Source organism: Pogonomyrmex barbatus, unplaced genomic scaffold, assembly GCF_055798465.1.
Source record: "Pogonomyrmex barbatus isolate J1 unplaced genomic scaffold, ASM5579846v1 scaffold11, whole genome shotgun sequence".
Taxonomy (NCBI): Eukaryota; Metazoa; Arthropoda; class Insecta; order Hymenoptera; family Formicidae; genus Pogonomyrmex; species Pogonomyrmex barbatus.
In genome coordinates, this window is record NW_028297107.1 from 3149942 (window position 1) to 3165275 (window position 15334).

A 15334-nucleotide genomic window follows, 5' to 3' on the forward strand; every position below is an offset into this window, starting at 1 on the left:
TGTTTTTTTCATTTCCCTCTCTTCAGGCTCGTTTACTGCTCATTATCGCTATACTGAACCGATAAAAATATCTGCGGTCACAAGTCTATCGATCTCGGGCTAAAGGCCTTGTGTGCGTCATTATGTTGCCGTCACAACGTTTGGAATTCGCATCACTGTAGGCTTCATGCGGAATACGTGAATGTGCCACAGTCACAATCACTTCCTCGACACGGCGATACCTCACGGTGTGCACGAAGCTCGGACTGTTCCCATCCTGGGGATCCCAGGAGACCGACGAACGAGCGGCAGCGATAGACCCAGCGAGATGGCTTGCGAGGCATGCAATGCCAAATTCAACCTGTTTAAGAGAAAAGTAAGTGACCAACCTCCCTGGAGCGTTTGACGACATTTCTTTGCCAAGCGATCAGGCACTTGACATTAAACTGCGTTAATATGCAAGCATTCAAGTTAAAAAATGTTCCACTGAATCCGATTGCTACTGTTATTACGATTTCTCTTCCAATATTGCACAAGAGTTTCGACTGTATTGACCCTCGTTTAAGGGGCAGGGCAAGAGAAAAGAAAGAGAAAAAAACAGCGCGTATTATTCTGATGATGAATCTGAAGAATCATCATGTGATCATTATCGTAATATTATCGTAACGTCAAGCATCATCGGTCTATTGCGTATTAAATTATTTAATGGTTAACATTTAATCCTACTTGTCTTGTCAAATAATCTTGAATGTTTTCTTTTTTTGTGTCATTGAAAGATTTATATCTTTTTTTTTTTTTTTAATTTATTTCCGCGAGTTTTTGGATCTTCGCCTAGTCGATGAAAATCTGATGAAAATCTATAACTCTTTGATGATCTATAACTTTGTTATGACATCATTATATTCGTTTTTTTTAATGTTTTCAAAGTTTTCTGGGTAATTTTTAGAAACAATGTGTGGACTGCTTAAGGTATTTTTGCTCCGAATGTGTGATTAAACGACTGGACAAAGTATTCTCCTGCGATAGCTGTGGTCTGTTGTCAAGGAGACCACTTATCAGAAATCAAATCAGGCAGATACGTTCTAGGGACTTACGGCAATATCTTGTAGCGAAAAAGGTTTCTGTTAAAGGTTGCGTTGGTATGTGTGCAAGTTTTTGACAAGAGTTACCTAATATTGTTCATTGATAATGGTCTCTCTTTGATAGTCTTCCTTTGCAATATTTTTTTTATGATATGTTCCTTTAATAATATTCTATAATAATATCCTTTTTATAAATAAAATTTTTTATATTTATTTTCTTATATATATTATAAGATTATTATATAAGAATACAAAGTTTTACTATCTTTATAATAATAGTTATTTAATTAAGAAATAAGAATTCTAGGAAGAATTTTGAAAAATTTTGTATAGGATCATATTTTGTTTTCAGAGAAAGAAGATTTGGTGCATTTGCTAATGCTCTTTGCTAATGGAACTGATTCTTGCTTAAGTTTTGATCATAACACAAGTACTAGGACTCAAAATGCTACTGAAGAGTCATAGTATGTCACATTTTAAGCATTCTATATAAATATTGATTAATTAAGAGTGTATTTGGAAAGAATATCTGAAATGACATTTATTACATCATTCTATTCTCTTGCAAATGATAAAAATAGATTATTACAATAGCATTTTCTAAATGCAGCTTAAATTAAGAGTCAAATTTTTTTCTCCAACAAAAATTGATTATCATTTTACATATTTTCTTATAATTTGACATATTAATCAATATATAAAGTGACTCTTAGATTCATAAAAGTATTGAGTTAAAATCAGGTAATATTTTGTGACAAAAATTTATATTTTAAAGCTATGCAACTATTTAGTTCCAGAGTCGATCCTGTTTTTGATGGAACAGAAAATATGCCAAATGTCAGTACTGCAAATAATGAATCAACCCCAGATGCACAGGTTTTAGAGCAACCTGTAAGAAGTGAGGATGTCGAAATGGCAGAAGAAGTAAGTGAAAGTAGTCATAGTAGTCCAATTATTAGTGTTCCTGTAAGCAGCAATGATGAATCACCTGATGAGAGACCGACAAGAAATACTGACATAGAAATAGAAGAAATACTTGAGGTTGATAATAATCCAATCGAGCCTACCGCATCGAATACTGTATCGGAACCGGTAATCATCGAACACGAGGAAGTTTCTGAAACACCAGACGAGAAAAAATCGGATATGGTTACAGAAATTCCCATGGTATGTATATATTTCTAAGTAAAATTCATAAAATGATATATGCCTTCATTATAATCTCATTTTTTCTTTTCTAACAGTGGCCGGATAAAGTGCAATTGTCAGATATAAAAGAAGCATCAGAATTAGAATATCTAAGTGTTAAACAATTAAAAAGTTTATTGAATACAAATCGCGTGGATTATAAAGGCTGTATAGAGAGATCGGACTTGTTGAACAAAGTGACAAGATTATGGCGAGAATATAATCAATTTAGACAAGGTAACATAAAATGTATTTATGTCATAGCGCAATTTGTACAATATTATTTACATTCAGACATTAATGTCAATTGCGATTAATAGCGAAGAAAATATTGTTGCGTCCATAGCAGTCCCTCATACAATACACATTCGTTCACTCACTCATTCACGAGCAAGACTGCGAAGCGAGCAAGACTGTTTTAGAAAACGAATGAACTTTATTAACGAAATGCGAGTAAAGAAAATGATAAAGATATTGGTAAACGATCGCAACTGCTCTGCAGCTCTCTCACTCGAAATCCGTCAAATAATGTGTTTTGGCAGAGAGTGATCTTCTCTTCTAACATAGACGGGAAAACAATGAACGAACACTTCGTACACTGCCTCCCTCCTCTTCAAAATTGTCGCGAATAATTGTTGATAACTTTTGGGAAGTTTCCACAAATGTTACGCTCACGGTAACGGTTCTTTATTCGAAGGACATTCACATGTCAATCGTTCGTGTTCACTCGCGAAATAAGCTCCATAGAAAGAAACAAACTCTTTAATAAAAAATAGAAAGAACAGAGTTTGAATGGAAAGCTTTCATGCTCGCGCAACTCTCTGTTATCTATAAAAATATGACGCATTAGAAGGATCTCCCGTATCTTTTTTAGATACGGGAGACGACGGTGAGCGGATTTCTGTTCAGTCGTAACACTACATGAATGTAATTTGATACAAAATATGCTTATTTTTTCTTTGCCATTTATTGTAAATGAATTGTTACAGATGTGGAAAAGCTCAGCGAGGCAGAATTGTGTAAAATCTGTTGGGACGCACCAATTGAGTGTGTAATTTTGGAATGTGGCCATATGGCCTGCTGTATAAACTGTGGTAAACAAATGTCCGAATGTCCGATATGCAAACAATACGTTGTTCGTGTTGTGCGGTTTTTCAAAGCCTGAAGACGCAATGATTATAATATTAGCGGCTGATTATAATTTTGTAATTCTGAAAAGAACAATTAAATTTGTGTATATGATGTGTATGTGGTATGTATGTGTATGTATGCGTGTGTGTATGTTCATACTTGTAACACTCCATTTTCCTGTGATCCTAAAAATTCTATAAAATCTGTATCATATACAGAATGTATCTTTTTTATGAGAAAATAAATTATATATAAATAAATCCTGAGTGTATGTGCAGAAATAAATAAAATTTCTCATCGTCACTAATTGAATAATAAATGCCTATTAATTGCTGATTGAGTTTATTTTTTGTATAATGCAAAAATTTAATGTATTAAATTATTGTTAAAAATAAACTAATATGTTCATAAACATATTTATATTTTTTATTTTAGAGATTTGTAATAGTTCCATGATTGCGCATGGTCATGTATTTTTACATTATACTGAATTTAATAACATCGTAGCGATTATCGTAGCGATATATTCAATGTGTTAATAATAGTCGCAGATGTATATATTTCGCTTCAATACAAAAAAATACTAGGGGAAAAATGTGCAGATAATATGAAAAAAATCTACATTTCGTTTCAGAAAAAAGAAAAAGCGCGGGAACGCACACACATACACCCACACAAATCGACTTTACCCATGCTCAACTAGTGCACCGCTTGAAATCATTTAAAGTAGATCTTCCGCAACAAGCTATTGATAAAGATCCGCATTGTGTAATATCTGATTCATTATTGCGTGACATATACCTTTACATATTCATACGTGTCATAAAACTTATCACACATATCTCTGAATGTAGATTGCATATAACCCATATACATAGTATGTATGTATGTATGTATGTATGTATGTATGTATGTATGTATGTATGTATGTATGTATGTATGTATGTATGTATGTATGTATGTATGTATGTATGTATGTATGTATGTATGTATGTATGTATGTATGTATGTATGTATGTATGTATTACATGATTAATATACAATTAATATACAACATTAAAGTACATGATTAATATACAAATGATGCTGTCTGTCCCAAAATATTAAATTTTCGTTTACTGAGTGACGATTTAAAAACTTACCTCCAACGCTCCTTCCGTTAAGTTGTACATTTTGGTTTGTTATCAATGTTACCGGACAAATGCTAATCAAGTTATCGAAGAAAATCAGATGTTTTGCAAGAAATTTCCTTCCAGATCATTTTTGTTCTCTCTTGTTCCCGCCGAACAATTGACACCGGCATCGATAAAGTCTGGAACATAATGAAAGGATAGTAAATATGTAGTATATATATATATATATATATATATATAAAATATATATATATATATATATATATATAAAATAGTAGATATATAGTCAAATAGTGAATTCCATTCGCTGCACTACACCGGGTTAATACATACTAAATGCTGATATACATGAAATTATTGAAATGTAAAAATATGTAAACACAAAAAATGATTATATAAATAGTCAACAATGAATTTATCATTATTTAGCTGAATATGAATTAATAATTTCATTATTAAGGAAGTGATATTATTACTACATAAATATTTCATATGTAGCAATCTTTAATGTGCACTAACTTGGTATAGCCCCCATATAGTTTTTCCCATCTAGTTCCCACATAGTTTTTCCCATCTTCTTCCCACATAGTTTTTCCCATCTTCTTCCCACATGGTTTTTCCCATCTTCTTCCCACATAGTTTTTCCCATCTTTTTCCTCACATAGTTTTTCCCATCTAGTCCCCACATAGTTTTTCCCATCTTCTTCCCACATAATCTTCCCATCTATTTCCCACATAGTTTTTCCCATTTAATTCCCACATAGTTTTTCCCATCTTTTTCCCACGTAGATTTTCCCATCTTCTTCCCGCATAGTTTTTCCCATCTATTTCCCACATAGTTTTTCCCATTTAATTCCCACATAGTTTTTCCCATCTTCTTCCTACATAGTTTTTCCAATCTTCTTCCCACATAGTTTTTCCCATCTTTTTCCTACATAGTTTTTCCCATTTAATTCGCACATAGTTTTTCTATGGTGTATCTTCGGAGGAGTGGGAGGAAATAAAAATAAACTTTATGTTCTTGCTATGCTTTAAGCTGAAACGTCGTCTAAAGCTGTATGAGATGCAAATGATCCATTTTCCATGGGAATGCATAATTTGCCGTGAACGGGGTAGTCAGTTGCTGGAGGATTGTCAGAATTGTGCAGTTATTAGTTTTTGCAAAAATCATAAGAATAGCATTCAGCATAAGGACATCTGTAATTCCCTGAGACTATATCTTCATTTGGACTTGTTAAATATGAATAAGAAAAGTCAGCTTCTGGACCTATACTACTTGCAATGTGTTTCCAATACAGATATATTTCAGGATATGAATGAATTTATAAATTCTTATGCAAACGTTCAGACTCAGTTGGAAATGTCATCTAGTATTTCGATAGCCAGACATTCACAATATTTTACACCATTGACATTATTTTATGCTATGAAAATACTAGACTACATCCCAAAATGTAATAAAGATCTGATTGTTTATGTTGTAGCTGCGAATTTCATTGAAGAAAATACTGAGGAAACTTGGGAAGTCTTGCTGCATTTAATAAGGAACATAATGTTACTAACAATTGATTGGGTCAGAATTGAAACATAAAACAAGCCCTGAGACAATTTCTGTTTGCTCCAACTGTATGTTGCAGAGAAAAGTACTTTTATTGGAATTTCATGACGTGTTGTATGAAAACTACATGCACAGTCCATCATTTGTAAAACCGGATCTAGTCATAGAATTTAACGCTGGCATCCAGAAGAAAGAGCCTGGGTCTGCTGCAAAAACATGGACGCCGTCCATACGAATATTAATGGAACAAAATTGTCCCTTTATCTTGACATGCTACGTTCGAGAAGAAATAAAACATAAAATAGAATAAATATTATGCTAGAAAAGAAAGTGGATTATCTCTACTGTGGAAAAAATCTGTTTGCTTGCCTAAGGCTGTACAGAGTCTATGGATGTGAACAAGTGTTTTATCAAAATCAGTATATGATTATTTACAGAAATCTTTATTCATAATTCATGTGTGTAATTAAGCAATGATATAAAAAGTATCAACATTCTAGCAAATATGAACTAATAACAATATTACAGTAATATTATAATTTCTCATTCAACAAAATAACTATTATAAAATAACTATTATGTGTTATGTTACATTTATATTGTTAAATGAGAAATAATATTAATGTAATTTTATTGTTAGTTGATATTACTATATTATTTATTTCAAAGTGCCTTAAAGCTAACATAACTAAAAGCACTTTAAATACATCTTTTATAAAGTATTAGCAATGTTTGATGATAAACAAAGTGTCATAATAGCAGGTTTGTATTATTTCTACAAGGACACAAAATAATATTTAATGCATAATAAACAGAAAAAATATTTTTATAAGAAAGCTTTGTGCATTGCAACTGCAACTGTTAATTGCAACAATGTTTCAAAATTAATTTCAATGTCTATTTCTACCAATATACATTAGATTAACTTTAATTTTCATTTAATTGCCTTTATCCTTTTTAATTTTTAGTCGAAAAAGGATAAAAAGTAAATTAAATCGAAATTAAAGTTAATTTACATTTGTAGAAATGGACATTGGAATGGAAGAAATAGTTTGCTGATTATTCGAAAGTCATACAGTAAATTCAATCACCAGCATTACGTGTTAGTACATATAATACAACGATATATAAAAAGTGGCTTGTACACAATTATAATAATAGGCCTATTATTTTTAGTTGAATTTCTTGCATAATTCATCTCTCTTTCTTTTCTCTCTATTTGGAAAAGAGAAAAAAAAAGATGAACTGTGTAAGAAGTTCAACTGAGAGGAACAGACCTATTATAAAACATTGTTCATCAAAATAGTATAATTTAAAGATCAAAAACGAATAAGTAAAAATGTCAAGATTAAACTAAAGACCGTTTTATGATTTAGACATTTTTATTTTAATCTTTATATCTTTATTTCTTGCTTGTCTGGTTTTCAAATTATATTTTTTTTTTATATGCTGGGCTAGTTTTAGACATATAAATATACTATAATTATATTTTTTGATAAAACAACGTAATATTAATGTTATTTTTGTCAACTATTTTTTATAATAAAATTATATATAAAGAAAATATTTCAAAATATAATCATTCAAAGTAATTCTCCCTATCAATTTTTTCCATGATCCCCAATTGTCACATGTCACTCGTGTGACAGCTATCCACGATAGTTGATGATCAAAACAATGGCGGAAATCGAATGGCCCTGGCAATATAGTTTCCCTCCGTTTTTTACGTGAGTATTGTTTCAGGAAGCGTTGGTTTCAATGAGATTATTAATGTTAACAATAACAACATAAATTATTAGCCGAGTTTGACATAATCTATTGTTCTAATAAATATCTGTCTGCTGCATTAGGTTAGGAACATAGATTGCAGCCAGAGGTGTATTCTGGCAACAATAAGTTTATTTTTTATATTTGTAAACTGAATATAGAATATGTTACATGTGAAATGAAAAATTAATACTATTTATTATTTAAGATTAATGAAAGCAAGAAGAAAAGTTTAGTATACTCATAAAGACCAGGTCTTATATAAAGCTCAAGATATGTATAATCACGATTTTGTTTATTGCAGGCTTCAGCCTCATGCAGACACCAGAGCTAAGCAAATAGCGGCCTGGAAAAGTCTGATACTTGAATATTATCGTATCACGAAGCAGGCGATCGTGGACATACGCGAAGTGCACATAAATCCTTTATTCAATAATACTAGTATAAATAGTATCCTTTCTATTCGTTGTATTATTCGTTGTATTATCGAATCACAATTGTCTTGTTTCTTCATTATACTTAATACTCACTATCTTGCCTTAATTTTTAGCATATATCTGTTTATTATAAATTTATTTTTTATTAACTTATGATTCTAATTATAATAATTTATCTAATTGTTATTGTAAGCTCCTTAATAGTTCATAATAGGAAGATTACCATCCGAAGCTGTGCTAATGATATTGGAAGAATTAGGAAAATCAGGAAATGCGTCTCCATTGGATAAGACCAAACAGAGATGGTTGATTTATTGGCATACTTTAGAGGAATGGGGTGACATAATATATAACTGGGCACAGGAGAATGGCTTTGTCGGCTCTGTATGCACATTTTTTGAACTAACGCAAGGGGAAGACACAATTGAACAAGGTAAAATCATAAAATCTACATTATTTATTGATATCATCATGAATAATCATAAATAAATGTATTTTGTCTTAGAGTTTCATGGTTTGGATACAGAAGTACTAATCAGATCACTCAGGACATTAGAAGCCGCCAGGAAGGCAGAGATTATTCAATTTGATGACAATCAAGGTGTTAAATTTTTCTAACGTTTGGAAAATATTATTGTTATTTGTCGAAAATCGCACGAGTATACAAGTTATATTTAACGTGCTCTTATTTAATATATGCGTTTAGATATATATATATATATATATTTGTGGATAAATTCTTGACATTAGTGGATTAATTCTTTTAAGTGATGTAAAGAAAGTAACATTGCTCATAAGTGCAAACATTTATTTAACACAATATCAGCAGTACATGTTTTTCTTTTTTTTTTTCTTATAAAAAAAAAACCAAAATCTCGACTGCTAAGCTAACTTGGAATTTGAATGTGGGAACGCATGATGTATTTCGAGTATGAAATTGAATTGTATCCAGTTACATAGCTCTTAAGATACATAAATCGTACACGGCACATGTTTAGTCGAAACCGGAGAACATTTCGAAATTGCGAAATAAATACAAAGCTTTTTGTGCCAAAGTCAAGGTGCTAAAATCAAAACGAACGAATTCTAGAACTTAAAATGTGTTTACGTTTCCCTTGTATAAATTATAAAATTCTTGCGTTAAGTGTTAACTTAAAGAAAGAAAGTGATTATTCTAAGCGCCCTAATTTAATTGAAAATTTTGAAGTAAATTTCTACAAGGCACTGTGATCACATGTTTTTACGAAATACTTCGCTTCACAACTACAGTATTTAAATAACTAGAATACTTTGTGTCAGAGTTAGTATATATATATGTATCGTGATGTACCTTTTATTCTCGAGTTTCGATAAGAAAAGAATGAGAAATGAAAATTAAACTGAAATAATATCTAAGATACTTTATAGACATATATACAGCATACTTGCTTGACATCTTTTTACGAATGGCATGCGAAGTAATTTAAAAATAAAAAGACCATGGACTATTCTGTGGAATTTAACAAAAAATTTTTATACGATTAGTTCGCGTGATTTTTTCAATTGGATTTTTAAAAAATAAATTCGACATTAGACAGCGCATTAGTACACAACACGCATCCTGTTTACAAGATCAAGAAAGAGAGAAGTAGCTAGTGATTTACGATCGCAATTGTGTTCCACTACGAATATGAACATGATCTGAATTGTTATTTACAAGACGACATGACTTCGCCGTATTCAGTTCTTCTCCCCTCTCATTTCCACAGGCGTTGTTATTTTTCTTTTAAACAGCAGAATATGTGGTTCTGAAACAAAATATTTAATGAAGATCTTCATTTGGTGATGAGTCAAATATCAGAATATTGTATTAGGTATATACCAGGATCATGAATCATATAATGCACCCATCCTTGACTTTGCTGGACTCCAATAGCTCTCCATTCTTGTTCAGAAAGCAGATGAGTTCGTGGCACCAGTTTCACCATTTCTTTTGGTAAAACGACGTGCCTGAAAAATTCACAAGGAAAGAATGAAATTAAAATAATGGACAAATAATATACTTAAATTAAAGATACTCAAACATAGGAAGGCATCGTTTAGAATTTTTGATACTTAACGTTTTCTCATTTTTTAATTCATTTAAGTTTAAGAACAATTACTTTTGCAAATTGCATATTATCTTTAATGCATTTGAAATGAAAATGACAAATGTGTATAATAAATTTTACCTATGAAATCTCAAATCTCTTTTAGATGTTCATAATTTGAGAAAAGAAACAAGAGATTAAGTCATTTGTTGATTTAGAAAGAACGTAATCTTTTAACACTTAAAAATAAACATTAAAAATCACGATATGATTTTTAACTGTAATTTCGCATTATTTATTTTCATTTTTTCTCATAATCGTCTTTATAATATGAACAAGTCTGCGCAAAATCTATGTTGATTGACAAAGATTGATCTAACCGGCGATTTAATCCGAACTAGATTTACAATCCAAATTCGAATCTCAAACAATAGTGGAATCTCGCTGTGAATGGAGAGGGTCAGCTTGGCGAACTTTCTCGATCGACCATTTAAACGTTTCGATCTCAAAGTCACCGAGAAATAAAAAAAATTAAAGATAAACAGGAGAGAAGGAAAAAAACAAAAAAATGACACAAAGCGAAATGGATGACACATAAAAGAGATAAGAAACAGAACATTAGCCGTCTCAGCTTGCTATTTTTTTAAAAGGGGAGACGCCATTGCGTCTTATTTTGCGTGCAAAGGGGGGCCGCGTTTTGAGAACTCACGCAGGGTACGGATATTACCCACCTATACTCGTATTTATCGTCGTAATATTTGTCGGAATAGTAAATGTCGTGTGGCATCGCGTCCTTCGACTCCGTGATGACGTGAGATAAAGGAATGACACCAGACCAGGATCACTGCGCGCGCTCCGGCCTAGAAGACACGGCGAGCCCTTCGAAAAACCACCCTCGACCGCGTGCGTTCGTATGCTCTCTAATTTGAAAGTTCTAACGGATATATCGGCCGAGCGACGGTGCACCGAGTTAGGGACTCGCGAGTCAAAGAAGAGTCTTTTTCTTCCTTCGAGACACCTCAGATTTCGAACTTCTCGACCACGGAATGCGCAAACGGGGCAGAGAAACGCGATGAATTTGCGAGGATTTGCGATCCCGCAGACGATTTTTTATAATTTTTGTGACGCCTCGACGATGAATTATCTCCCACGTTGACTCACATAGTCCGGAATCAGCTGCGTCGACCACAATAGATAGCGCGCGTGTCGAAACTCTTCCGATTCGTTTTATCTCTCTCTCTCTCTCTCGCGGGAGAGAAATGAGGTTAGGTGTCGCAGAGAAGATTTTCGTCCGTTTATTTATTTTTTTCTTACGTCGGCGCGATGGAGAGATACTCACGCGATCGCGGTACTCACAAGTCCAGGAAGGAGCGGGAGGATGATTACAGGAGTGAGGAACGAACGTCGCGGAGAGATCGCGATCGTGCAGAGCGATCCGAAGGCTCGCGATCTAGACGAGAACAGGGGAGATTCAGGGAAAGGCATAAAAACTCAAGGGACGATGATTCCCGCACGCGTCGTGACTTGTCTCGGAGAAAATCTTCTAAGCGGAAGAACGAGGAACGAAAACGAAAGAGGTAAGCTGTTTTTTTTTAATTTTAGGTTATCCCGTGAGATACTGTGTTCTCGCAGCGAGGTCTGTACAGTGTATATTTTTTATTTAGGGAATCGTCCTCATCGTCCACATCCTCATCTTCGTCCGACTCGACCAGTAAGTCCAGTGATGACATGTCTACGGATTCATCCTCGGATTCTACAAAGTTGTTGGAGAAATTACAAAAGCAACGACAGAAACAGCTGGAAGAGCGTAAACGGCAGAAGGAACTGATGAAAGCAACAGAAACGCCGGAGGAGAAGCGCCTACGTCGCCTGAAGAAGAAGGAAGCCAAGGAACGTAGGCGCAAGGAGAGAATGGGCTGGGATAATGACTACTTACATTATACAAATACAGATAATCCATTCGGAGATGGCAATATTCTGTCTACCTTTGTCTGGTCAAAAAAATTAGGAAAGGAAGGTTTACTTGGTGTGGGTAGAGAAGAATTGGAGATTCGTAATAGACACAAACAAGAAGAAAATAAAAGAGAGCTGGAGAAGGTGAAGAAGAGGAGACAAGAAAGGGAATTGGAACGATCACAAAGGGAAGAAGAGATGACCATGTTGCAGAGAGGCAAGGAGGCTGCTCAGTTAGAACAATGGGCCCGGCAGGAAGATCAGTTTCACCTTGAGCAAGCTAGACTGAGATCTCGTATCAGGATTCAAGATGGTCGAGCGAAACCTATCGATCTTCTTGCCAAATACATCAGTGCGGAGGAAGAGGTTGATGCAGTGGAAATGCATGAGCCATATACATACCTACGAGGCTTGCACGTGAAAGACTTGGAGGATCTAATAGAGGACATAAAAGTTTATAAGGAACTGGAGAGAGGCAAGAATTTAGATTATTGGAATGATATAACAGTGATTGTGGAAGACGAGTTGCATAAGCTCAGAAAATTGGAACGGACGGAATATGAAGTTGGTAAGAAAAATGATTCTTTTCTTTTCCTCTATTTTTATCATTCTTATTCATATGCATTATACCGCCCTTTCTTTTTTCAGCTGTTGGCAGAAGAGAAGGAATTCATGAGTCGGTCGCCAAAGATGTCACAGCTATTTTTAAGGGCAAGACTGCGGCACAATTGGAAGCCTTACAATTACAGATTCAGGCGAAAATTACAGGGAAGCCAGAAGGTGTCGATATTGGATATTGGGAAAGCCTTTTGTCTCAATTAAAAGGTAAGATATGATATATATGATATAAGAATGCTTTCGAAAACTTCAAATAATAATACATACGATTCACATGAAGTATTAAACATATAGCCCACATGGCGAGGGCACGACTTAGAGATCGGCATCAAGAGAACTTGCGTAAAAAGTTGGAGGTTTTGATCGCGGAGCAAGGTGTGGCCAGAGCGGAGAACGAGGCAGAAGGTTCACAGACACAGAAGAGTGAATCCACCATAAAGCAAGATGAACCTTCCACAAGCACAGCTGTTGAAAAGAATGAAGATAGTCAATCTGAGTAAATATCCTATTTTTTGAACTGAATTTTTTTCTTTGTTATATTGAAATTCGATTCTTTATCTTTTCCCTGCCGGCAACAAAAAAATGTATAATTATACCGTGTGTTTCAGTGATGATCAAGAGGAGACGAACGCCGCCGACGATCTGTTGTCCGAATCCTTCCGCGAATACGAAGCGGGAGGCTACTCGCCAATTTATATACCCTACTCGCAGCTTGAACCAGGTACATTGGTTACACAGGAGGACGAAGATAACCAACGATTGGAATACGCGAGACAACAAGTTCTCAGCACTGGCAGGAAAATTCAAAACGTGCTGACGACCGAGGAGCAAGCCATGCACCGGGAGGCACGCAAGGGCATGGGTTCGGACGAGGCACAGTTCAGCGTCGAGTCGTCATTGGAGGCGCAGATTTACTTATGGTCCGATAAGTATCGGCCGCGTAAACCGCGTTACTTCAATCGCGTGCACACCGGTTTCGAATGGAACAAATACAATCAGACGCACTATGACATGGATAATCCACCGCCAAAAATCGTACAGGGCTACAAGTTCAATATCTTCTATCCGGATCTCATCGATAAAAATACCACGCCGGAATACTTCCTCGTAAGATACTTTTTTCTTGCAAAATTATGATTTTTTTGTATTAGCATTAACAATTTAAATATTTTAATTTCGTTGATGTTAATATCTCAGTTAAGTAATCCCAGACTTTTATTTTCAGACACCCTGCGCCGATAATAAAGATTTCGCCATTCTACGATTCCATGCTGGTCCACCCTACGAGGACATCGCGTTCAAGATCGTTAATCGTGAATGGGAATACTCGTACAAACGTGGATTCAGATGTCAATTTCATAACAATATTTTTCAATTGTGGTTCCACTTTAAAAGATACAGATACCGCCGATAATATATATATATATATATATTGTTATATAATACTTATAATTTTTTATGGAGACAATTTGTATATATTCCGTATCGTTCCATTGTACAATATAACGCGACCGAATTTTTTAATATTATACTTATAAAAAAAAAAAGAATAAAAAAGATCTCTATTAAATAGCAGTGGCTCTATTACAACGTAACGTGCGGCTTCCGTAGGTTGCAATTGCGCCTAGTTTTATCGCTCTCTCGAACGACTTCCGCACGATGAGAACACACGTCGGGCGCAGTATAATCCTTTTAAACGACGTGGCGTTGGATCGATTTTTCGTCTGCCACCTGTGTACTGTCACACAGTCGACCGCACACTCATACATATATAGCAAGGTAAAAGCTATGCGAAGCTAATGGCAAGGTAAAGCCGAGCTCGCAGTGCGCCGCGTAATTCGATGGCAAGGAGCTGCGCGTCGTCGGGACCCTCGCTTCCGTTTTACGCTTACGCACAATTAAAAATAAATGATTGTTTGGAGTGCGCGTCGATTACTATAGCCGTTTTTAACATTTTTGTGTTGTGCGATTTGCGAAACAGGAAAGCGTTCCCGTATTTTTATCGCGAATAATGTAATCGCAGTTATTTTTCGGCGTCGCATCATTTCTTTAAATAAATATTATAATTTTAATTAAATTCCTGTGGGATACTCGCGATAATTCATTCGAAACACAGACATCGGAACGTTACTTACTACTTATTTGTCAGATGGAAAATACTGTACATTCGTGACGTCAACTGAGTAATTCGCATTTGAAGAAAAGCGACGACTATGTCAGAGATATAAGCGAAAGTTAGTAGGCAATGGGAAATATTTCCCAGCACGAAGTTTCTCCGGAACGTCGCCGATAAGACAAACGGAATGACGTTTTATGACTTCCAAATGATGAAATTGAAGTGCAGCTGATTGAAAACTTTAGCTAACTTCTTTTTTTTCTTTTAAATTGATTTTATTTTTCGATGCGAAAGCAAACTTAC

At 34.5% G+C, this 15334-nt stretch overlaps 5 protein-coding genes and 1 long non-coding RNA gene across 6 annotated transcripts; 4 read left to right on the top strand and 2 right to left on the bottom strand.

The window, feature by feature from the left end:
* The first annotated feature begins 32 nt into the window (after window positions 1-32).
* Window positions 33-3796, top strand: LOC105422290 (E3 ubiquitin-protein ligase RNF34). Its single transcript, XM_011631598.3, has 6 exons — window positions 33-355; window positions 926-1118; window positions 1414-1525; window positions 1853-2228; window positions 2306-2486; window positions 3239-3796. The coding sequence occupies exons 1-6, from the start codon at window positions 182-184 to the stop codon at window positions 3412-3414; spliced, it is 1212 nt and encodes a 403-aa protein (XP_011629900.2). The 5' UTR covers window positions 33-181; the 3' UTR covers window positions 3415-3796.
* On the bottom strand, window positions 1556-4743 carry LOC148937717 (uncharacterized). Its single transcript, XR_016138023.1, has 2 exons — window positions 4523-4743; window positions 1556-2178 (listed from the first exon to the last, which is right to left on the bottom strand). It is a non-coding gene; the product is annotated as an uncharacterized LOC148937717 (long non-coding RNA).
* Window positions 4744-5020: 277 nt separating this feature from the next.
* Window positions 5021-6907, top strand: LOC105422291 (uncharacterized). The gene is given in 4 exon segments (XM_089071186.1): window positions 5021-5035; window positions 5478-6076; window positions 6078-6376; window positions 6379-6907. Coding segments are annotated over 4 exon segments (1059 nt in total). The 3' UTR covers window positions 6525-6907.
* A 733-nt stretch (window positions 6908-7640) lies between these two features.
* On the top strand, window positions 7641-9095 carry Vps25 (vacuolar protein sorting 25). The gene is made up of 4 exons (XM_011631602.3): window positions 7641-7798; window positions 8143-8288; window positions 8490-8708; window positions 8781-9095. Exons 1-4 carry the CDS (start codon window positions 7737-7739, stop codon window positions 8891-8893), a joined length of 540 nt encoding a protein of 179 aa, XP_011629904.1. The 5' UTR covers window positions 7641-7736; the 3' UTR covers window positions 8894-9095.
* A 565-nt stretch (window positions 9096-9660) lies between these two features.
* Cks30A (Cyclin-dependent kinase subunit 30A) lies at window positions 9661-11407 on the bottom strand. The gene is made up of 3 exons (XM_011631600.3): window positions 11076-11407; window positions 10137-10264; window positions 9661-10062 (listed from the first exon to the last, which is right to left on the bottom strand). Exons 1-3 carry the CDS (start codon window positions 11129-11131, stop codon window positions 9995-9997), a joined length of 252 nt encoding a protein of 83 aa, XP_011629902.1. The 5' UTR covers window positions 11132-11407; the 3' UTR covers window positions 9661-9994.
* Window positions 11408-11557: 150 nt separating this feature from the next.
* cactin (cactin, spliceosome C complex subunit) lies at window positions 11558-14485 on the top strand. Its single transcript, XM_089071109.1, has 6 exons — window positions 11558-11921; window positions 12009-12865; window positions 12946-13122; window positions 13210-13411; window positions 13524-14022; window positions 14141-14485. Exons 1-6 carry the CDS (start codon window positions 11668-11670, stop codon window positions 14327-14329), a joined length of 2178 nt encoding a protein of 725 aa, XP_088927235.1. The 5' UTR covers window positions 11558-11667; the 3' UTR covers window positions 14330-14485.
* The last annotated feature ends 849 nt before the right edge of the window (window positions 14486-15334 follow it).